At 39.0% G+C, this 25,710-nt stretch overlaps 2 protein-coding genes across 8 annotated transcripts in view; both read left to right on the top strand.

The window, feature by feature from the left end:
• Positions 1 to 1,318: 1,318 nt before the first annotated feature.
• LOC144473134 (condensin complex subunit 2-like) lies at positions 1,319 to 4,356 on the top strand. Its single transcript, XM_078186748.1, has 3 exons — positions 1,319 to 1,489; positions 1,750 to 1,883; positions 1,997 to 4,356. Exon 3 carries the CDS (start codon positions 2,036 to 2,038, stop codon positions 4,067 to 4,069), a length of 2,034 nt encoding a protein of 677 aa, XP_078042874.1. The 5' UTR covers positions 1,319 to 1,489; positions 1,750 to 1,883; positions 1,997 to 2,035; the 3' UTR covers positions 4,070 to 4,356.
• A 468-nt stretch (positions 4,357 to 4,824) lies between these two features.
• LOC144473128 (uncharacterized) overlaps positions 4,825 to 25,710 on the top strand; it is a 56,100-nt gene continuing 35,214 nt past the window's right edge. For 5 of the 7 annotated variants that reach the window (XR_013494499.1, XR_013494498.1, XM_078186738.1 and 2 more), the window contains exons 1-4: positions 4,825 to 5,144; positions 5,717 to 5,912; positions 6,227 to 6,452; positions 7,069 to 7,319. Coding sequence is in view for 5 of the 7 variants with exons in the window: in XM_078186738.1 (XP_078042864.1) it covers positions 4,948 to 5,144; positions 5,717 to 5,912; positions 6,227 to 6,452; positions 7,069 to 7,319 (870 nt within the window). In the remaining 2 variants the exon portion in view is untranslated. Of the gene's footprint in view, positions 5,145 to 5,716; positions 5,913 to 6,226; positions 6,453 to 7,068; positions 7,320 to 7,899; positions 8,124 to 12,785; positions 12,985 to 25,710 lie in introns of those variants that run through there. The other 2 variants (XM_078186737.1, XM_078186736.1) reach the window with 2 other exon arrangements.

Below are 25,710 nucleotides of genomic sequence, written 5' to 3'. Positions count from 1 at the left end.
ACACTTGGTAGTGTATTTTGCGAGCAAATTTATGTTAATTAGGTGCAAAAACACTAGAGGTGACCGGATACCGAACATTTTGGGTTCAAGCTAGGTTGGATATTTTTCTCGGATTCGGGTCCCGATCCAACCCAACCGGAGGTTCGGTGTACCCGAAATTTTCTCGTGTGATCATATCGAGTCATTGTTACCTCACCATATTGCGCCTTTCTATCCCCACCATTTTAATGCGCACCCATTTTCGCGCAGTTGGTTTAATAAGAGAACGCGTGCGACGATCGAAAGAGACAGAACGAAAGCAGCGGGCTCTATGTGCGAGTGTCCATTCGAACGAGAAACCTATGTCATGCACGCGTCCCTGATGATCTTTTCTTATCGTTATTGCCTTTACTGAGTTGAATCATGTTATTCACCGAAAACATCTTATAGAGAAAGCGTTATTGCCTAGAATCACACACATTTGCAAACGATACTCAATGTACATTGTTTGCAAATTCGCTGGCAAATGTGGTCGAAAATCCTGCGAGGCTAAAAGTATAAATCGAATATCGCACTGCATCTTTTACGACCTCTATGAGAAGCGTCAACCAATTAGGGAAAGGCAGTTTCCATACCATACCTCAAATTTCTGAACCTTTTGCTCCATATTCGAAATTTTCGTGTATATATCTGCCCATCTCTAAAAAACGCTACGTTTGGTTCGCATTCGATATGAATTTCGCTAAGACCAAATCTCTCACAAAATACGAAAATAGACACCAGTGTGAAGCTGGTTCACCATATTAATCATTATTTATGAAACACAGTTAGAAAAATTGCTTTAAATAGCTCACCGATTAGTTTTAATTACTCACCTACCTTTTTTCAGAAATATCCGAAAAACTTTTTCAGACGCCTAGTGACTTTTAGAAGAACCTGGAGACTTTTAAAAAAATATGAAGTTTCAAAAATAATTTATAAAACGAACTGCATGACCTGCATACAAATTGTGTTTTTCATCTAATCAATTGTTCAATATTCCACGGGCGATAATTTTATCGATAACAAATAAATAAGTAACTAGAAACACGTGTCGTTCGTGACTGTTACATATGAATTGGCTTAAATACTCAAAAACTTGTCCTAATTCAATGTGCGATGGCTTAAACAATTGTTCTCTAATTGTTTATTATTGATGTCTACTTGCTTTTACTTGCTCCTCCGCAGCTTTTCAGAAATTTTCAAAAACATTTTCGAGGCAATAAGGGACGCCAAATATGTAAACACATCTAGATTTGATGCATTTGAGAACACAGTTCAACTATTGTAACCCCTTTTTCTCGCCAATTTTGTTTTGATTCGCATGTTGAAGCCGATATTAATTTGAAATATATCAGAAGTTTTGTTTTGTGTATCGTGAGTAACATAAATAAATAAATTAAATCGTAGTGTTACACGAAGTTGAAAAGTTCATAAGCAAACTATTATGAACATTAAACTTTAAAAGTGTGTAAGTAAAGTTTACAATGTATCGTAGAACTATTCGAATTAATTTAAATAGGTTCTAGAAGTTCATGATATTTTTAATTTTTAATTAAATATTAAGATGTGCTTGTTATTGAGGTTATATGCTATTCAATTCTTTTTTAACTATACTTTTACGACTCACAATATTTATACACATCTTACAGATTACATGATCAATTTTGATAAAGGTTCACATAAAATCATTTTTTATAGTAATATTTAATATAATATTTTTTGTTATAGATTTTGGTACATACATCTATATAAATATGTTTATATTCTACTTCCCTTTTACTATGTCAAATTAAAATGTTGTGATCACTGTGATGTATCACATGTCATAGTAAAATTTATTTATGTACAGAATACAACTTGAGGTATGTATAAAGTTTGCTATTAAAACTTTACAAAAATTACTTCCAAATCATTTGAAAGAAATCTAACTTAGAATAATTTATTAATTTTACTAATTTATTATATTTTTTTTCAGTCATAGTAACAGAAATTTGCAATATATTAATATAACAAGATGGAAGCACATAAAGCTATTGCAAACAAATTAATGGATGGTGTTGTACATTCAACTTCCTACTCATCACCATTGAGGCGTAAATCGATTATGTTGCAAAAAGCAGCTGTTACGACTCCTATAGTAGAAAATGATGATGAAGCAGAAAGGGTGGCTCGTCGCCATGAATTTAACAATACACCATTATCAACGCCTACTGTAGGCGCTAATGAGAGAAGACACTCTTTAGGTCTTAGCGCATTGGGTAATATATCAAGTGCTCAAATGGAAGCACGTATAACACAATGTATAAAACTTGGTACAGAAAATAAAATCAATCCGAAAAATGCGTTTAACTTGGAAATGATTGATTTTATGACGTTCATGATCAAAAAGAAAGATGCAAACATGTCGAATTTACAAGTGGCCAGTGTCTCTTTAGATGTAAGCACTAAAATTTATGGATATCGTGTTGATGGTGTACATATGGATGTACTTAAGCTGATTGGAGGATTAGAAAAACAAAAAGAAAGTAATGAAGATACAGGAGCTAATGCTGCAGAACCAATGGATATTGATGAAGAAAATAAAAATAGTGGGGCCAAAAAGAAAAAAAAGACAAGGAAGCGAATGAAAGAACAATTACTTGTAACAGCAGAGAGTCTAAAAACAAATGTTGAAACTGAGAAACCTACCTTAACAAGTATGGGATCAGATTTGGAAACTACAGATATGCTTCTACAAGCTACATTACCTAATCATGCAGGATCTAGGTTCTATTTTCACCCATATAATGATATTTTAATCGATACAGTAGATCATAAACAAATAGATAATGATGCTAATTATAGTATTCCAACAATAAATGATATTTCAAAAATGCAAATTTGTCCTTCTATGTTTTACTTTGATTTTCAAAGTTTTGATGCAAATAATGAAACAGAGGAGATGCAACCAGAAAATATAAATGAAAATGCATTTCATTTTGATTTAGATGCATCATTATCACAAGATAATGATGAATTTTGTGCTGCTGTGAATGATTTTGATGCTACAGATATGCAAGAGGAAAATGTAGACAAGTGTGTCAAATTACCTGATCAAGTAGAAAATATTGTAGATTTCCGTGAAGTTCTAGCCAGCACTGTGCGAACTAAAGCTTCAGAATATTCCTTTATTCGACAAAATTTAAATATACATTGGACAGGTCCGTCTCATTGGAAACTAATTGCGTCCAAGGAAAAATTTGGCAACAGCAACGTAATGGAGAAATGTCATCAAGCACCAAGTAAAAAGAAAAAAGAATTAGAGCTGAGTTATGGCAAAGAAATAACAGAAAGCATGGAAGTTAAATATTTACAAAATAGAGGATCTAAAATGCATACTAAAACGCCCAGTACGAAATGGAATGAAGAAATACTGACATTACCTCCAGATCAACATTATGATATCGCAGATGCTAATAAATTGTATATGCACAAAACAATATTTAAACCGCCTGAAAGTACAAATGATATGAACACCACTGACGTATCTGATGTTGTAGAAAACTATGATTATAATAATGACAATGATACAAGTCATTATTGTCCTGAAACAAATGTTGATGAATGTAGAGTACCTGAAGAAAGTAATGCCGTTCATGATGGCGTTGCATTTACAGATGAGCGCATATTAGCTACACAACCTTTGACTGGTAGTAATTTAGTTACCATGCCTAGACTAATAAATAAAACAACTATTGAATATTGTGTACGTGCAAAGAAAATTGATATGAGAGAGTTAAAACATAGCATTTGGAAATGTTTGTCTCATGATAATGATGAAGATACGATAAGAAACTCAAATAATAGTCTGCACAATTCAAATGGTATGATTGGTACTAAAAGTTTCAACAAAATTTATAAAAAATTACCCGCATTATTAACAAAAAATAACGCAGAATCATTAAGTTTCCCAATCTCATTTGTATCTCTTTTGCATTTAGCAAATGAAAAGACATTGCAGGTGACTTCTTCGCTTGACATGACTGATCTCATTGTAAAACAAGATTAGCTATACAAGCCTAAAATATTTGTAAACAAAATGTATTATAATTGTGTATAATTGTATATTTGTAATGATTATTATTTTTGATACCAGTGTAGTATTATTGTAAAGCGTAATAATTTATGTATAATTGTATCTTTGCCTATAAATATATTGCCTAGAAAATATTGATAATTAGGTTATAAGTGTTCAAATTTATAAATAATATATCATGTTAAAATATGAAATAAGGAAATGTACATCAAATTTCCTGGGAATAAAATTAGAATTCATGTTTCGGCTCCCTAAACAATATATTTTAAATTGTATCATATTAAATTATATTGAGTAATCGAAACAAAATTGTTAATGATTTGTCCACGGTAATGTTGAGGAAATAAAATTTGCAGTATTTAAATATCTCAAAATGTAAAAAGAAAATATTTTATTAAAATAGACGGACGGAACTATTATATGTATACTGCATCTCAGAATTGTAAAACCGTTCAATAATTTTCAGTTTCTATACATTGTAGTTAATGTAATAATGAATGAAGTATGTCATATTTAACACGTTCAGTGCCTATAATCGACCACTAAAATTCTCACATAATTAAAGTAATTTAATTAATTAAAGCGGAACTAGAATGCTAATATTTATCATAGGGGGGTGGCATTAGAGCTCTCTCGCATCCGAAACATTCTAATCAAATTCAATTTGTTCGAATATATTATAGTAAAAATGAATTTTCAAGATTGGCCAGAAATTGGTGTCACTGATATTTAGGTCAGGCGGCGCTCAACGTGTTAAACCATCGTCGGGATGCGTACGCGTAAAAATAGCCAGAGTGTGGTTGGTGTTTTACGAAGACAGCAGGAGGACGATCGGCGCTCTCTTATTTTACATGTTTCCGTTGCAGGACATTGTTGACAGATCCTGCGATGAAAGTACAGTCGACGACTCGTACGGGGAGTGTTACGTGACGGCTACCGAGTGCACGACGACACCGACGGGATGCTCGAGGAGCGAGTCCTTCGTCACGTCTCCAGATTGCGAAGACCTTGATGCTCCAGCAACCATGACGTCTGCGTGCGACACTTGGTATGATATACCGGAAGAACATATTACGGTTGCAGTAGAGGTCGTGGTCGTCGATGATAGTTCTTTTGAATTGTTTGGAAAATGTGTCAGCTTGTAACGAGAAATATTGTAATTCTATGAAACTCGTCGCTAGATTGTTACTTTATTAGAGATATAAAAAATTGAATAATGACAGAAGTAGGAACATTTTAAGAGCTTCGATTTAATGTTATGATATTGCTATTATTTTATTAACGTATTATAGAAAGACAGTGAATTATGTTATAATTAACTGATGACAGTTTAAAATTATTAATAGACCTATCACGATCGTTGCGAACGCATTGGAAGCTATTCTTACAAGTCGTATCGTCTTATGACCTTCAAGGAAGCGTTGGTCTCGCGTTACTTGATAAACAGAACGGAAGGAGAAAATATTCAGTGTATCTTTTTTCTATCGAAACCAATCGGTTTCGCGTGTCTGTAATCGAAGAAGCTTTTGTTCGCACAGTACAACTTTTTTGACCTCTCTTGCGTACTGAAATATTGATAAATTTAACTTGATTATTTTCTATACTCTTGAATTTGTGTAGGGGTGACGTCGAGGAGCCGCAACTCACGACCACCAACGCGGCGCTGTCGTCGTCGTCAATTAAGCACACCGAACTTCCAAAGGTTTCCGAATCGGAGAAGAAGGTGACGTTGATTGGAGTTTCGAAACCGGAAGTCTGCGAGCCGAATGGGGAGAAGACGGTCGACAAATTTGTCGCTATGGAAAGAATAGTGGAGGTAGGCTGATAATTACGATTACGTTAATTATGATACTATTACTATGTTTATAATATGGTACTATATGCTGATATATTATTTTTGAGCTGTTAAGAAAAGGAAGAAACTTCTTCCCTTAACAAAAGGGAAGAAAGTAATAATATAGTAATATAGAAAGATATAGTAATATGATAATAATAGATATAATAATATACTATGTATTAAAATTATATATTATTATTATTAAATTTAATAATTCACTATATTATATCTACATTCTAGCGTACTGTACACCAGTCAAGGGTTAAATTGTTGAAATATTGTTTATTGCACAGGACAAGTCCGGCAAGATCGTGAAGGAAGTCACGGAAACGACAACTTTGCGCGTATCTCACGACACTCGGCTGGGAGTGACATCTTACAAGGTGATATCCAACACTGTGCAAGATCATCGCGAAAACGTTGATGTTAAAGAAATCGAAGATCTCGAACGCATCGTGACACCGGACGCCTACGTGAAAACGAACCGCCGCCATGGGGAACCGGAACTCGGATCGAAAAGTGAGATTCGTTGGTTTTCAGCTTCTGCATCGTCGAGACCACATTGTTCTACGATTACTCACACATTCCTAACGCAAATTTACACATTCACAATACATTCGAACCAGTAAATTATAAATTATAAGTTAGATATTTTTTCCTTGTGTGGAAATTTTGGATAAAAATTCATCAACTTTGACCGATGACAGCTCCGTGAAAAATCGTCGTAGGTTGATGACTTTTTCTTTAAATTCAAGCTTGAAGCTTGTACTTTAAGATACCGTTTCCCGATTTTAAGCTAGCCATGTCAGCGTCACTGTAACTATTTAAATGCGAGGCCATGTTTATCACATCGAAAATTGCCATTTTTATCATATTGATAATTCTCAAGTTTGACCAAATGTCCTGGTTTTATAAAATTTTTTACGGGGATGCCGTTTGCAACGGAACAAAGTTCGAACCTTTCCCTTTAATTTAAAAAACAGAAACCTAGCTGCGATTTTTTCCCGCAAAGTTACAGCACTTTGAAGCAACCCTTGTATTATTTCATCCCTTATCCAGAATTTGCTATAACATTGTCAACAATGCCTCTGACAACTAAAACATGTTGTAACGATGAAAAATCAATTTCCACCAGGTGAATCGTACAGCCGACGGGACGAGTTGTCGACGAAATCGGAGGACGGCGAGCGCACGATAAAATTCACGAAGGTGATCGGCAGAGCCGAAGAAGAGCGGCCGGCGACGACTTCAGCGGACGCTTGCAAGGAGATGACGTTAACTTTGAAGGAATACGCGAGACACCACGAGGACAGCGGGATCGAAATGTCGCCGACGAAGCGGGAGGACAGCCTAGAGGGTCAAGATTTCCTCGAGAAGGCGAGGAAGGTGAGTCCAATAGACGGGTCGTCGATCAACGGCGAGGGGGTGGCAGGCGTTGCCGCAGCTGCAGCTGCAATTGCAGTCACGAGGCTGCATGCTTCGACCGCTACTCCGAGCAGCAGAGCTTCGTCGAGCTTTCCACTGTTAACGAGAACCGACGCCGTTTGCCGCTGTCTAACGCAAGCTAGCTGCCGCGTCTCTGTGTGCCGTCTGTGTGCGCATCGTTGTCACGTTTTTACAATACGCATGGCTTTTTGTAAATAAAGTGTTTGACGTAATCATTTCGAGTATGTGTTTCAATCGGCGAGATTATTTCTGGAACATCCGTCGATAAGTAATGTAAGTATCTAGGGGATAGTACTGCGTTATACCATGTACAATTCGTGAACGTGAATTAACCCCTTTCCATTTAAGAAGATTATTTAGCAAATTATTGCATCGGTATAAAACAATCGACAAATATTATCAAAAGAATGATGAAAACATTGAACAACGATAAGAACTTACCGCAAACAAAGTTGCGTCGCGATTGATTTTAAATCCAGCGCGCGACGAGCGTTCGTCGGTTTCCGTGAGCAATCGGCACCGTTCGGCGCTGTTCGCCGATGTTCGACGAGCGGCGTCCGGAGCCGATCGGCTTCGGCGGCATTCGAAACCGGCCGACGGCTCAGTCTCGGGCAGTCTCGGGTCGGCTTGCTTCTGCGACCGATCGACCGGTATTGTGACACGATTGTGACATGTGTCACGCGAGTGTTGCTCCTGCTGCGGTTTACGTTGTGCTTGTCACTGCTTGAACGTGGGTCGACTTAGGTGATTGCCCGAAACCGAAACAAAAGCTCTGCGCTCTTCCGATTCCGCGTTTCGCAAACCAATCGAAAAAATAAGTCTCGCACAGTAGTCGCCGTGATCCACCAATCGAATTAATATCTTCCGCTCGCAGCTTACCCTGTTCGAATCTGAGAGGCTATTACAACAATAGGATATGTTATTCGAGTCATATTTAACAGATATTACGGAGACTATCACGACAGGAAATAGAATATACGATTTAGTCGCTCCGGTATGAATTGTAGAGGTTATTACACGAGATATAAAGATGATATAGAATTTAGTTGTTGTAGTAACAATTGCACACTGTTTTAACAAAAAGTATGATATACGATACAGTTATTATAATACAAATTATAATAGCTTTATTATTATATTAAAAGTTACCATTGTAATACACTTATAACGATTATAACAATTTACTATTGTAATAGAAATTATTGTAATGCAAATTATAACAATTTTATTGTATACCATACTTCTTGTTAAAACAATCTCGGTGACTTTTATTAAAGTGATTAAACTGTATTAGCAAATTGATTTGTATATAATTGTATTATAAAATCTCAGAGACTGTTTTAGCAAGAATATGATATATAATTAATGTTATTCTAATACAATTTATAGAGACTATTTTGACAGGAAATACTAAACAGTATAGTCATTTTAATACGAATTATACAGACTAACTCGACAAGAAATACGACAAGCGATTTTGTAATTCTAATCGAGACTACAGAAACGTCTTCAAAATATTCGCACAATTTCGCTGATTTTCGGGCATTCCCCGATTCCGACCGACCGAATCAAATCGAGAATCGGCGATCGAGAGAGACTAAATTCTATCCGCGTTTCGCGTGTCCCTCGACCTCGTTTTCCAGCTCGTCCTCGGCTCCATTCTGCTCGGCGGTCCGCCGTCGGGCAGCCTTGAAAACCGACGAAAAAAATGCCGGATCCCGAAATAATCGGTATCGCGCACGCGACTCCGGTTTCAGCGCGGACGCACGGTCCTCGCGCTCACCTCGCGGCGACTATTGTCGACAGGGTTGACTTGGGACGACGAGACCGGACCAGACGAGACTTAAACGAGACGGGACGGAGCGGAGCGGCGCGGAGACACGGCGACGTTCGTGTCGCGGACGGTCCGCGAGACAATAAAAACGCACGTCGGGCGTTGCTTGTTAATCGGCCTCTACAAGCAGGCTTGTGGCCGGCTACGAGATAACGTGTAATTAGCCTGACATAATGCGGCCGATAATGCTGAACATTGTCCGCGGCGATAACCGGGCGGCGCGCGAGCCGCGAAATTCGCGGACCGTTCTCGCCGGTTTCGTGATCTTTCGGTGGCCGTGCGCGCTCCGCTATTATTTTTCTCTCCTCTCTTCCTTTGCTCGCTTTTTTCTTCTTCCTCTTCTTCCTCCACTTCGACTTACTTCTGTCCTTTTTCTGCCGGTTTTCTTCTCGTTTTTTTCTCTCTCCGGCCGTTTCCACGAGATTATCTGCGATCGTGGGTCGCGGTGTGGTGAACCTCCCGTTCGGAGAACGCCACCAGTCAGTCCGGTTTTATCCTCCCATTCGTTCGTCCGTGTCGGTGACGTCACCTTACAAAGATACCTATAAAGTATAAACACACCGACGGCCGCGCAAAAGGTGTATCCAGAGCTCTGTCTCGCTCTCGCTCTCCTTCTCTCCCTCCTCTCTCTCTCTCTCTCTCTCTCTCTCTAGCTCTCTCTTTCTAGTGATCTGAAATAGTCGCTCCGTCGCGGAGGATGGTAATTAAGCTGGACTAGACGTAGTCGAGATCCTCTGCGCACTCTCTAAGGGATGATTTAATGGGTTGCCGATTATGCCCGTAGCACGGATGGTAGTAATCTGTGGATAAATTCGTCACTGCATTAACCCTATAGTGCGCAATTTTTTGTTGTATATAATCGAAGGAAATTGTGCATGAAACATGTATTGCAACATGGAAAGGATAATAGAGTAAATAAGATATCTTTTTTCTGTTATCATATAGCGTATGCACTCACTATATGTGAAACTTTTACACTTTCTTTAATATTAATGTTTTAAGAAAGCGGATGATTCATATACGAATCAGTGTGCATTGGTATACGTAATATGTTCATTTTGTATATTTTATTTCACATATAGCAAGTGCATACTCTATATAATGAGGGGGAAGAAATCATGCGCAGGGCTACAAATCTTTATGCAAAATGATAATTGTCTACCTAGACAGATGCACAAAGCTGGAGTTAAAAATTATTCTTTTGTCGCTGCGCGAACAACGGCCATTTTTAGTAAAAGTGTAACGGAACATAGTCGATTGTACTTTGGTTCATTTGTAATTTTATTCGACAATTCTGTTTGGCATACTTAATAAAACATGTGACAATTTTAATTAATCGTCAGAAACTGGACATTCGAATAACACTGTGTATTATCTCGGATAATATTTATTGGATGGATTATTGGATGGATTTAACGCGGATGATCGGTCTCTCTTAGTGGCCTAAAAAAAGATATCAAGGAGATTCTTAATAAGTATGTTTATCGTTCACGGCCATACCGAAATAAATGATTTATCTTGAAAATAGATAAAACAACGAAAACATCTCAATATTAAATGCATTTATCAGGAGAATGAGTTGGCATAAAACGGTGAAAGATTTATGAATAATAATAATTATTATTTCAATCCTCCAAATTAATTTTGAATCAATTAGAAATATTTCTAGTTTCTTGAAACTATTTAAAATCTACCAAAAATATTTTTGAACTTTGACAATCATTCAGTATCTTCCAAAAATATTTCCGATCTTTGCCAACCATTCAAAATCTTCCAAAAATATTTTCGAATCTCCGACAACCACTCAAAATCTTCCAAAAATATTTTCAATCTTTGCCAACCATTCAGTATCTTCCAAAAATATTTTCGATCTTTGACAGTCATTCAAAATCTGCCAAAAATATTTCCGACCTTCCAGAACCATTTCAAATCTTCCAAAAATATTTTCGATCTTTGCCAACCATTCAAAATCTTCCAAAAATATTTTCGAATCTCCGACAACCACTCAAAATCTTCCAAAAATATTTTCGATTTTTGACAATCATTCAAAGTCTTCGAGAAATATTTTCGATCCTTAAAAACTGTTTAAGGTCTTCGAAAAATATCCCCAACCTCCAAAAAACCACTTGAACCCTTACAAAAATATTCGCGAACATTTAAAAACCATTCAAAGTCCTCCATAGATATTTCCGCTGTTTGAAAAACGTCTCGCGTACACGCACCGTTCCCGAAGAACGTGTCGCGTTCACCAAAGTCCGTTCAATAGTTGCACGCGTGTACAGTGTCAGGTTGACGCGCGGAATCCCGATTCGAGCATCTATTTTTACCGGCTCCGAACATCCCGCATAATTTATTCGACGGTTGTAGGCAGAGAGAGAAAGCGAGAGAGAAAGAGAGAGAGAGAGAGCTCCGGCCGGGATGGAAAGCATGATCGAAAGTGAGGAGAGCAGCGGAATTTTTCGCGGCTGGGGAGAAACGGAGAATTCTTCCCTGCGAATTCCCTGTCTGTGTGTGTGTGTCGCCTCTCGAAACGCCGGGCCCGGGGACGCGGCGAGGGAATCGTCGCCGGTCGTCCGCGGAATTCGCGGGCGACGGGAGTTTGGCGGATCGCCAGAAATAACGTTAATCAGCGGCGCGGGCTCGCCGGTAACTGGAGAACGTAATTCCTGGTTGCGGATGCGGCGAGAACCGCGCGCATCAATTCCGACCCCGAAAACGTTTCCGCGTGATGGCCGAGCCGGGCGTTTCCCATCGGCGCGCGGCCGCGTTGATCAACGTCGAAATTAATTCGCCACGGTGACGGACGGGATCTATTAAACACCTTCGTTTATTGGCCGGTGTGCGCGGGGGATATCGCCGGCTCCTCCTGGACGCTGGCCAATTAAATTCCGTATTTCACGAACGCTCGAACGGAGTTCCGTGTTTCGGCAACGTCTGCGAGATTAATCTCCCAGAGAACCATCCGCGGGCTGAGTCAGAAATCGCTTTCTGATCTCGCTGCCGGAGATCGCGTTCATCAAACTGGCCGAGGCTGTAAACCGTTCATTTTCAAAATGTACGCGAGTCCATTTACTGGAGTTCCTACCGATCGATCTCGATGAAAGTTTCAATGTGCGTACGAATATCGAGATCGACGAAAACCATTTTCAAATTTTTAAAGAACGGATAAAATTATTAAAAAATGAAAGTTATTTATCACTCCGAACAAAATTTAAAAAAACACACTGTAATAATGGTCCAGTAAACTAATCCTTCTATCGTTTAAAATCCTAAAAAAGTTATCGCTATTAAAAATCATCCGAATATTATGTATCCCTGAAAATTCGATTTTACACCACTTTCATCCTCTCCGCTCTCAAAATACTAAATTTCCCAAATTACGCGATGTCATATTTGAAAAAGAAAAATTGACTCGCGCCGCTTTCGAAATGAACGGGGTCCGCCAGCATCTGTTATCGATTGTCTCGCGCGGTAGGGGCAAAGGCAAGGAATAAGATGCGAGCGGGGTTCAAGGGCAATCTCTAAATCGATCAACGCCGGTAGTTCGAACGACTCTGTTTTTCCCGGTAAAGGGGGAGAATCGCGAGAATGGTGGACGGTCACGACGCGATGGAAGCGACGGAGAATAGCGATGGACCACGTGAGAAGGATTCGCGATCGGTGGTGGAGAACAACGAGGACGCGACGCAACAAACCGCCACTCCGACGACCACCATAAGCACCATAGCCGTGCAGAGCGGTGAAACGCGTCTGGTGATCGCTCTACTTCAAGTAAGGCTCTCTCGTCGTATCTTATCTCGCAATTGGACGGCCGGTGTATTGAGATCGTTACTCGAACGAATCATTTTTAGTCGAACATTATACTCGAATAACGATTATTTATTATTCCTAATTAATTAATCGAACTATTTATTCGCAATAGATTTTTCTACCTATTTAGTCGTAAGAAATTATTCCATTTGTTCGAAATTAATTATGTATACTATTTATTTATTATTATTATTTATTATAGATTATTCTATCATTCGTAATAAATTATTCTATCATTCGTAATAAATTATTCTATCATTCGTAATAAATTATTCTATTTACTCGCAATAAATTATTCTATTTACTCGCAATAAATTATTCTAGCTATTTATTCGTAATAAATCTTATCCAATCTATCTATTCGAATAAAGATGGACTCGAACGAAGACTTATTCGTCGCGTTCGAATTGCTAGGCGGTAACATGCCTTCCTGTGCCGGCGTTGAAGTCACCGCGTCTACAGAGAGGCTCGCTATGCGCCCGAGCGTTACCTAGAAGACCCATCCATAAATACTTTATCCATTATCTTTACCAAAGTGATCGTCGGCCATATTTTACTCACTAAAACTCGCCAACTATATTCGGATAATAATAGGAGAACTAAATAGGATTGAGAGATTTACAGTGATGCGCGAATGTTGAAGTCAATTTACTGGCAATTACAATATAGCACTATCTATATTTAAAATAACGTTTCAAATAATATGTCACCTTATTCCATAATTATTCACTTAGTTGAAATAATATTTTAAGTAAGAGAGAAAGTTGCTGTAAAAATTTCTTTTGTATGGAGTAATTAAGAAATATTATGTGAAATAATATTAATCAGAAAGCGACCACTTGCGTGGAAATAAAACGTTATAATATATAAAATAATATTTCAGATAATATTTAAAAACTGGCACTAACATGGTAATGATATTTAAAAATTGGTACTAAAAAGGTAATGACATTTAACAATTGATATTAAGAAAGTAATGACATTTTTAAAAATAGTACTAAAAAGGTAATAATATTTAAAAGTTTGTACTTAAAAACTTGGTATTTAGAAAATCGCCATTTAAAACGTACTCGAACTAACATATAGAATAGCATTTGAAATGCGGCGACGTTCGATGGTGGTCGTATTACAATGACAATTGTCAAAGGGGCATCGAACGAGGATGACGTACGGTCTAGGAAGCGGTTCGGCGACATTTAATCGCGGCGACATCCGTCAGGTAGGGCGCGGCGCGCGTCCCGTCTCAGCTTTTGCAGAAGCGTTTACGCGCGACCATAATCTATGGGCTATGGTGTTAGATATTTCGGGAGCCGGTCGCTCGAGTCCATAGCTATTTTCGAGTACTCTCGAAACGGCGAGCGTTTTAGGTAACCATCCCGAGCAAAACGAGGTCTCCGAAACTCCGCGAAGGATAAATTTAACCCGTCCACGGTTCCTACCATCGTGAACCCACCATGAACGAGGAACCGTCTCTACACCGGTTCGTTAGGCCACCGAAATAATTGGACGGGAGAGACTCGGCTATTCCGTTGTTAAACGGACATCGTCGAATGTCTAGATCCAGACGGTTTCCGTGGGGGATGATTACGCAACCACCCCCTCTCGAGAACGCGATCTCAATGGTGCTCCACTTTGACTCAAGTCACGTTTCATCGTTTCTACGCTCGCTCGTCGTCTAACGATTAACTATCGCAACGCGTTAGTTGCTATCAATTCTTAACAAGTAGTTGTTATAAACTCTTATAAATTAGATGTTGTAAACTCTTATAAATTAGCTATTATAAATTATTATAAATTAGCTATTATGAATTATTATAAATTAGCTATTATAAATTATTATAAATTAGCTATAATAGCTACGAAATCAATGATCAACGAACACGTTAATTGTTACAAGCTGTAATAAATAAGGGATAGCCGTAATCGACAAGTCGAGCGTGTCTCGCTGTCAGCGTCGACGACACGTCCGCGTGTTCGCAATATCGATCGCCGCCATCTTTAACAATTTGTTCGTCGCTAACGATTCCCGCGGTCATCGAGACATCGTCTGCCAACTCTAGATGATCTGTCGGCCGGTTGTTCGGGCGCGATTCGGCGAAGGATCCGATGCGATCGCCGCGTCCTCCGGCGTCGCGCGATCTTATCACGGTTACACGCGATAACAGCGATATAACTGGTTTGATCCATTACATCACGGTATTACCGGTTACAGAGTTACATCACAGCATTATCGGTTACACGCGACGCGTCTCGTCTCGGCTTATTCATTTGCATCGCCAAGCGAATCGTTTCCACCGCGATCCTTGGACCGAAATAATGACGCATTGTTCCGCGACCGAGCGCCGCTCCGCTACTCGCGAATTAACCGTCCGTCCAGCGACCGTTAATTAGCGCCGGCGAAATTTACAAATTATCGGTATATTTCGTACCGGAATTACCAATTAGTCTACCGCGTGTTCTTTCAGACTGCTCGGCCGCGTCGCGTTTCTCTTCCTTCGATCGGTCCTCGGACAAAGCGGGACTGACGAACTGAGACATCGTAAATCAGATTTGCTCCGACTAAACGTTTATCTGCGATGTAGTTATCCCAGCGAATAACAATTGTTCATTATTCGTCAGCGATTATTCTACCTAATTAGTCGGATAAATTATTCTGTCTATTTATTCGGTCTACATTATCTAAAAATTATTCGTTATTAATTATTCTACCTGTTTAATCGCTCTACATTATCTGTAAATTATTCGTTATTAATATTATACCTATTTAATCGCTCTACATTATCTCTAAATTATTCGTTATTAATTATTCTACCCATTTATTCGCCATTAATTATTTTATCTAGTTTTTTGAATAAATTATTCGTTGAAAGGTTGTATAAAATTATTCGCGAATAATTGTTGACTATTTATTGTAGCATAGGAGATAATATCAAGTTAAATATGAATTAAAAATCTATTGTGAATCAAATTTATATAGTTGACATGAAAAATGTACTATACGTAAACGATTCCAATTCTATTTGAAATTAATCGCGATTTAAATTTCTATCAAGGATCTATTACAATATATTAAAAATTTATTATCGCTGTCATTATCGTCTTGAAAACGGTCAATATAAATTACAGTGAAACAGTTGTCTTTTGATCGATTTTTAAGATATACAGAATACAACAATGTTCATCGATGCAGATTCAAATATCGTATAATTGTTTGGAACATCTCACTTCGGAAACTTCGAACCATATCGCGCAAGTAATTGAATTAATTATTCGTATTTATGCTAATTTTAAGAAGTCTTAATAGATGCACCTGTAACGTGTATCTATTAAGAGTTAAACTTCCATGCACGTTAATCGCTCGCCGCGCATTTCGCGAAGGCATGTGGGATGTCTTCGTAAATATGTAGATGCGCCGATGGGAACAATTATTTAGGCCACTTTTTAGCCTACACGCGATGCTATCTTTTCGATGCGCTAACAGAATCGAAACCCCGTGAGAGTTTATTGCTCGTTCAGTCTGTATTTTAACGCCATTACAACACCATAGGATGATCTTATAATTGAGTTCAACATTCACGATTTTGTCGAATTTTTATCACGAAACTTTAATTTTATTAACTAAATTTTTGAATTAAAATTTTTGAAATTAAATTTTTGAAATTAAATTTTTGAATTTAAATTTTTGAAATTAAATTTTTGAATTTAAATTTTTGAATTTAAATTTGTTGAATTTAAGTTTTTGAATAAAAATTGTTTAATTTGAATTCTTGAATTTAAAGTCAATTTAAACTATGATCGTCTTGGATAAACGATAGTTCTGCAAATTGTATCAAAGAAAAATCGTGTAAAATTGCGTTAATTTGGTCGCGATTGCGTTCGAAATGCATTGGCGGACAAGCGACGCCATTCGTTCCTAATCGATGATTGAAAGAGTAGACTCGTGCCATGAAATTTACGGCATGCGAATAAACGCCCCTGGCAAATAGCGAATGCAAAATTTATAATTCCCGCGATAGTATAATGAACCGTGATAACCAACTGTTCACGATATAATGTATAGACCTCGCGCGTCTATGCATTATGCTCGATTTATTATTTGCCATTACATGACGGATTTCTATACCGCTTTACGGTGATTACATAAATACAGTGATTTCCTACGCCTTTCTGCAAACAAGTCTCAATTACACCTCTCGTTTGATCGGCCGCGTCTATTGGCCAGTGGGATAACCTTTTCTCGATAAACAGTGCTTTATCAGTATAGAATAAGTCCTAAATATACATGAGAAATGATGAATAATTCTTTCAGAGCACAATGAGAACATTGCAAATGTTACAGAATTTTTAAGCAATTAATATCATTTTGTGGGGTAGATATTTTAAGAATTGCTTTTAAATTGAACAAGAAATTTCTATTTTAGAACATTTACGTTACTAGACGTATAGTAATAGTATATATTATTGGTTTGTAAAATACTAATAACGATTAATAAAATAGCAAAAATTTGATACAGTAGAATTTACCATTAACAATCTTTCATTTAGAATGCAAGAAAATAATATTCTACTGCGTCAAACTATTGCTATTTTATTTATCGTTATTAGTATTTTACAAACTACAAATTCTACTCTATCGAGTTTCTGCTATTTTATTAAATAAATATATTTTCATCGTCTTAAACGCACGTCTTTCAACGACGCCAGATTTAATTCGAAATTAATTTCGACTGAATCACGCCCACAAAAATGGAAATGTCAGTGCCTGGCAAAGCGGAATACTTATTTCCCGTTTAACTCGCGGTCGATAAATAACGAGCACACTCTGTTCTTATCTCTTCTAATGCATGCTCCTCTAATAATTCTCGGCAGTCACGCGTGGGTGGCTGAATGCCCAAAAGGAAAGAATCGGTCGGCCACGACGGATAGTCTCTTGCCCAGCCTGACGAAGGAAGGATTAAGCAATTATATTTACGCTGTGGGAAAGATTGTGCAACTATGTTTACACAATGGGGAAACTTGTTGCGCAATTATATATTTATTCGATGCGTCTTTCACGACATTAGAATGAAACTGAAATTATTGGAAAACGAGGAAAATGACACGTGATAATAAAATTATTGGGCAATAATGAAAATACTAAGTTAAAATGGAAATATTAATAAAATAATGAAAATGTAGGACGATAATGAAATTATTGGGAAAAAATGGAAATAGTAGATAATGATCTATCAATGATCAAGGTGTCAACGATATCGATTTATCAAAGGCCTTATTATTTAAATTATATTAAATTAACCCTTTCGATACGAGCGCCGGATATATCCGGCGTCCATACGATGACTGGTATAAATAACAGAATTTTATGTCTCTTAACATTAAAGCTAGAAGCAACAATTTTTATTTAAAAAAACACCGTCATTAATTTCTATCTTCCACTAAATATAATTATTTCCGTTAGTTTTACACTACACGAGTGATTTATTCCACGCAACCCCTCTACAATACAAAAAGTATTTCATATGCTATTCGAGGCTTTCGAGACGACGACGACGACGACGTCTCAGGTATCTGAAAGAGTTCTGTCGCCGCGGTGGATATTTCGTCGATCGATTAAATTTGTCGAAAAATCGTCCGGTGAAAGCGCATTTTGCATTTTCCCGCGGATCGATGCTGTTAACGCGTGTTATCGCGGCTGCTTAATCGAAACGACAAGCATCCAGACGAGGAGACAGACAGATAGGCAGACTGCAGCAGCAGACAGACAGACAGACAGACACGTGGAACGCGCACGTACACGTGCACGGACGGTGGACGAACACAAGGAGCCTGGTCGCCGCGGTTCGATCCAACTGGATCTACCGTGGCATGGATCTCCCGTACGGTCCCGTCCCGTGTAATCCAACAAACCGGTATTATACGAGACGGCAGGCGTGATCCTTCCTTCCTCCTCGCCTCTGCCTACATCGTACCTACGACCTTACGACACTGACTCCTGCCTACGAAGGGACCGACGGAAGAAAGAGAGAAAAAAAAAGGGAAACGTAAGGTGGACGGCCGAAACATGGGACCCCATGCAGTCGGTACAGTCATCTTCAAGCATCTCCGAACTGGTCCCCGTACGAAAAAATTTCGACGCGATATCCTCGTCGAACTTGAATTCCTTGAATTGTAACGTAAAAATCATGCGGCAAGTTTCCATGAAATTAATTTCATTGTAATATAATAATTAATTTTAATATAATATTTAATTGTAATATAATATTTAATTGTAATATAATATTTAATTGCAATATAATAATTAATTGTAATATAATATTTAATTGTAATAATAATTTTAAAGTGAGAAAGATCGAAGCAACGATCTTTAGGCAAAATAAAAACAGTTAATAATTTTAGAAGAGTTCTTCCTCGGAAATTCTACCAGAGTTCCGCCTCGCGAGTCGCGCAAGCGCGAGCTTTCTTTATCGTGGGGATCAGACTGGCCGAGATTGCGACACGCTGCCCGTAAAGGATCGCCTCGAACGCGCGACCGGGGCACCCCAGAATCGCAGACAGCCTTTCTCGATTTCGCAAAAAAATATTAGCCGAGAACTTCGCGTGACCTATGTGTGTCAACGGGTGCATGCGAGTACAAACGACAGATTTCCGGGTTATCGGAAAGAAGGCGACAACCCTTTAACATGCTGTTAATATCGCAGATTTATGAATGTTCAAATGGACATACGGAATCCTTTATATATTAAATATTTAATTTTATATATTAAATATTTAATTTTATATATTAAATATTTAATTTTATATTTAATATATTCAATTTTATCGCGATTAAATGCTTCGATCAGGTAGCAATCGGTGAATATTTCTGGCAACTCTGCCGCGAGTCAGAGAAATAAAAGCAGAAGAAGTATAATTGCAGGGACGAGCGATGACGGATGCAAAAATCAGCTCGCAAAAATCAAGATCACGTGGTCGCCGCGGTGGACGGTTGATACGCGACAGTTTTGGTAAAAAATCGGCGGCGACGTTCCAACGAATTCGCGTTGCCTGGCACGATCGTGCCCCCAGGGCTCGTCCCAATTTCAGTATGCCGAATATGGCGGTGCTCCGGCATGTACCGGTTGCTACACTGATCGGTCTCGAGAGAGTCTCGGTCTCGAGTCTCCGGAGTCTCGAGACAACAAGACACGCGGCCTGCACGCGCGGCTCCGCGTGCAATCTCGCGGCTCGCTGCACCGTTCCGGCCGTTCCGCCGTTCCACCGTTCCACCGTTGCAGTTGCAGTACCCGCGGTGTGTTCACTTTCACTCCGGCCTGCGCCCCGGAATCTGTTTTCATTGTCATCGGCCGGCGTAGATACGTAGCCCCGTATCTTTCGTCGGCGGCGCGCCGAAAAATTATGGAGTTCAAGGTTAAGGGAGAGAAATCCCGTTCTCCAACGTTGAAAAGGGAACTGTTCGTTGCTCCGCTACGAAGCCGCGCGCCTCGGCAGTCTATTCGCTAGGTCTCGGATAGATATTCAACGTATTCAATAAACACTGGATGCCTTAACCCTTTGCACTACCATTCCTTTCGCGCTGCGTCGATTAGCGCTCATTTGTCCGCAATATTTTTAATAATAGGACCAGACGATTTTTCTTTCTTCTATTCTCGTTATGTACTTTTGTTCCTAGACTTTGATAAAAGAAGAATTTATCTTTATTTCGATTTATCTTTATTTCGTCCTAACATGGACGTCTTTAAGACGTCTGATTTCAGATATAGAATGACGTCCAATTTGAGACGTTTTAAGCCGTCTTAACGATGTCTCCAATTGGACGTCTATCTATTAAAATATTAAATCTCAAAGTGAAATAAAGGAGAAGAGATTCAGGCAGCGAGAAAAGCCCGTGAGCTTTGTGCCATGGCGGCGTGGCGGTAAGCGTTTCCCGGCGAGTTTACCGCAGAACTTTTTCGGCCGGTTTTTCACGCGATCCAAGCTGCGATATTAAAACTCGTTTTGCGATAGTGTCTGCAGCTCGGTATCTGGATCGTCGCGGCGCGGCGCGGCGTGCCAACGCCTTCGAGAGAAATTGCGGCGGTTTGTCGAAGAGCTCGCGTTTACATCGCGATCAGCTTCCTGTATTCCTCCGCGAACTCTTGAACCTTTGAATCTCCGTGCAAAATCTACCCGGTCTATTGCTTGGATATTTCTGCAGATTGAAATATTGCGGACAAATTCTTTTTTTTCGCCTTTTCAATACAATTATATACATGATATAATCTAATGTATATCATTTATAATGTAATTGCATTGGTGATACTATAGTCATGTATAATTAAAATATTATAATCATGTATAAATAAAATGCTATAATCGTATATAATTAAAATGTTACAACCATATATAATTAAAATACTAGTAATTTATTTTCAATGAATGTACCCCCGGGCTTGCAAAGAACACCCGGGTATATAATTAAAAAATGTTACAACCATATATAATTAAAATACTGCAATCACATATAATTAAATTATTATAATATAATTTATATTATATACGTATTATACATGTTAATTTATAACAAGGGAGAAGACGTGCGCACGCGGGACAGAATTTCTAAACAGCCGAGACACGATTCCAGGATGATCGATGGCGGGTTTCACGGACGATCGCCGATCGTAGGTTAGGTTCGATCGCGATCTCGAGCCATGGACATCGGTTCGCCGTCGTGGAAAAGCCACGCTCGCGATCGCTATGCAATCGGTACTCGATAACGATTGCTCGTCTTATTCAGCGGGACTCCGACGATTTATCTTCTCTTCTCGTTGGCGCGGCGGTGGTGGAACCGATTCTTTGAGTTCTCCTCGAGCGCGCGCAGCGGAGCCGCGAGGGGAAAGGTCGACCTTGTTGGATGATGATTGCGGTGGATGATGGAGCAGGGGACGCGCTCCGCGTGACACTTGACGTGTAGCCGGCAATTACGATTATTTAGCCGGCCGAATCAATTATTTCAGCGTTGATGCGAACGAGCGATCGAATCGACGCGCCGCGGTTCCGGTTTAAACGACTCGACGACGTTTAACCCTTCGCGGTCGGTGCCATTTTAAGTGGAAAGCCAAGATATTTGGTCAGAATTGCAGCGTTGCCATTTTATAGAACTTGCAGCATTTTATAAATTATGGAATTGCATTTTGTGGCTCTTGCAACAGTTAACAGCTCTTAATAATTTTCTAAATATAAAGAAATATGATAAAAATTATTCTGATACTTGACACGATCATTTCTAGCGGCGCCTTGGAATCGCCACTCGACTGCAAAGGGTTAACGAAAAAGACGACTTTTCTAAATTGATAGTTACTCAATTTAGACAATTATGACCCACGGAATAAATATTTTCACACATTATTTCATCTGCTATCTACTAAAAATTGCTCAATAAAATTATGATGAACTACCATGGATAAAAATTGGCCAATTTTGATCGACGATAACTTCGCGACAAATCATCGTAAAATGTTGACTCTTTTTTTAAATTAAAGCTTAAAATCTCTACTATAATATACCTGTTCTCGATATTGAGAATAGAAACACCCATCGGTAAGATCAACAGATTTTCACCACAGTGTCCCTGAATGTTATACCACGTCTATCACATCAATTATCTCCAAGTTCCGCAAAATGCAGGGACTCCGTAAAATTTTTCTCGGAGATGCCGTTTACGTTGAAATAGAGTTCGAACCTTCTTCTTTAATTTAAAGAAAACTAAACGTGGCTGCGATTTTTTTTCGCAAAGTTACAGCGCTCCGAAGCCAAGTCGACCCGCAGATTTTTGTCTCGCAGCTGTTTTACGATGATCGCGCGGTTTTCGAAGATGTCACAGCTGGTCCGGTGGAGAAAAAAGGGGCGCAGGAAAGAAATATCGTCGCTGACGGATGACGGTATAGCCGAGCGAGGAGACGAGATCGGTCCAGACGAAACGCTGGCGCGCGGCCAAAGATGAAAATGGAAGCATATCTCGTCTTTCTGTGGTCCAACTGGCCGGGTCGACGAACCCAGGACCGATCTCTCTAGTTTCTACGCTTCCCCCTTATCCCGTTTCGGAAAGGGGTTCCACGTCTCCCGTCGCCCCCCTTCCCCCCCCCCCCCCGATTTTACCCGCGAGCTCGTATTTAGATTTAGAAGCGTCCCGGGCGCTCCGGAAATTCGACGTCGCTTCGTTTCGCCGACTTTTTCAAACCGATCGCGACGATTTATTTTACGACGCGTGAAAACATTGCGAAATTCACGAATTCTTTATTTTTAACGTCGCGGACGATTTTTTTTTAAATAATAAACGACACGTCTGCAAGCGTTTCGGTCGCCGACATTGTTTCGTAGAATATTTTCCATGATCTTTGACAAGCAGCGCCGAATTATTTGGAAGAATAGTCGAGTATTTTATTTCAAGAAAATAATTGAGTCTATGGTTATTTTTATTGAATATATTATTTTAAGCAGTAGAACTCGCAAGATGTAATCCTTTGTCGTATTTTGACGAGCTCCCTTCGTAATGGCGATTTCTAATAATAACCAGTTAGGTATGAATTTTATTCCGTGTTTCTTTTTAAATTGAAATAAAATTCTGTCCTTTTGTCATTAATATTTAAGTGCTGGAGTAAATGTAGGCGCACTATAAATATAATATTTTTCTTCTCCCCTAAGTAATTATTATAATCGTAACTATAAAGATATAACAATCGCAACTGTAAAGATGAAGATACCGCAAGAAACGCGGGCAAAGTATAGGCAAGAAAATCGGTGAAAACGAGAAAACAATTCGACTTCACCGATTTTATGGTGAAAGATCGGCAGAATGCAATTACAGTCGCGCACCGTCGACGTAATAATAGTTCTACCCGAGACGGTTAATAAGCGGGAGGAAGCAGCATCGTAAATTCTTTGTGTACTCCCTCGCATTTCGCAGCAATTAATATATCAGGGCTCGCGTATACGTACTCCGCCCGGGCACGTTATCGCATCGGGTATTAATTATAGCAATTCTCTCGTGGACATCCGATCAACGACCGGCGCATGAACGCGTCCGCGGTACCGAGATAATGCGGTTTCTCTCGTCCGGGATCGTCGAAGCTTGTGAAATCTTAATTTGAACTCTCCGGCCGGTTATGTAGAATGAACAGCTTAGAATTGGATTTATTGGAGTGGCTCTTCCCTTTCTTCTTAATTGGTTATTTAACCCCGTGACAGCGATGGTGAAATAATTGAACGCGGAACGGCCGACGGATCGGACCAGTAAGAAAGCATCTTCTGACCGAGTTTCCGCGGCGATTTTTATCACAGATCGCTGCTGATGAAGATTTCTACCGATTATGCTGAATTTCTAATTTCTACTGAATATTATAATTATAATTATAAGAAATTGTAGTAAATGTTATTAAGCAGAGTGTAGCGAAATCATAATTGTAAATATATTACTATCCAACTAAATCGAAATGTAAATCTATTAAAAGAAATTCTAATGTAAAGTCATTTAAATAAATTAAAATGTAAATCTATTTGAAGAAATTAAACTTTACAAATACACAGTACAGAATGTTAATAATAAATAGTACAGGATAATAATTTATAAATTTTAACTTTCTTTATCAATCTTAATGACAAAGTATGAAATATTCGATATAAAAATCTGAATATTTCTACGTTACTTCATTCACCAAAAAAAATGATAAATTAAAGAAGATTCCTATATCGATAAGATACACTTTCGAATTTATTACTCTTCGTACATACTGTTCATATATAATACCTCGAACAGACAAAGACATAAAATGAAATCTCTGACATAACCATCGACGGTCATCGTAAAAATGTTAATACCAATAAATACAAAGTTCCGCATTGATAAAAAAATTCCAACGGTACAATAGCGATTGTAAATGGTCGCGGCTGATTAGCAATTTAAAAGCGGAAATCGCGGCTCATCTGTGAGTCAATTCGATGGAAGAAGTTATAAAACGAGAGGAGGGATCAAACGCGCCGGCTGCAATGTTACCGCGAGACGTACGGTGCTCGTTGAGACGTCGCAGGCCTGTTACCGTAATTTCCACGAAAACGTGTCCAAGCGGCGCGACACATTCCGAAATTCGATCTGAAAGATCAAGGCGACGAGGCGACACGGCGCGCCGTTTGAATTTCAATGATCCGGGGACAGAGATAGACACAGATACACATGCATGCAAAGAGAGAGATAGAGAGAATTTGAAAGAGAATAAGAGAGAGAGAGTGAGGGCGTGGGAGGAGAGAAGCGAATTCTGCTCGCGGAGCTGCGATCCCGCGTAAACGAAGGATTTCGAATGGCGCGGCGACGATCCGCTGCAAATAAACACGCGGCTACAAAAAGGGGTGTGATGTCACCATCGAAGTAGTACCAATGTCGTTTGCGCGTAAGAAGATTTCGCGGCTAGTCACGGCACGGCTCGCCGTGTTACGCACGCGCTACTACCTGCGTGTTTCATCGGCGATGATTGCTGCACTGCGCCGCTTTATGCACTCTCGACGACTAGACTGTGGATTTTATGCATTTACGACCAGGATACGATGATGAAATTAAAGACGACAAATTACTATCATAAACTGTTACCAAATTATTAAACGAACGTTTAATAACTACTAAATAATATAAACAGAATTAATACAAGTAGAAATAAATTA

Source organism: Augochlora pura, chromosome 7 (genome assembly GCF_028453695.1).
Source record: "Augochlora pura isolate Apur16 chromosome 7, APUR_v2.2.1, whole genome shotgun sequence".
NCBI lineage: Eukaryota > Metazoa > Arthropoda > Insecta > Hymenoptera > Halictidae > Augochlora > Augochlora pura.
This window is presented reverse-complemented; position numbering and strand designations above follow the sequence as displayed.

Bases quoted from the DNA above. Each gene is read 5' to 3' on its own strand.
- LOC144473134 (XM_078186748.1), top strand. From the start codon at position 2,036: ATGGAAGCACATAAAGCTATTGCAAACAAATTAATGGATGGTGTTGTA.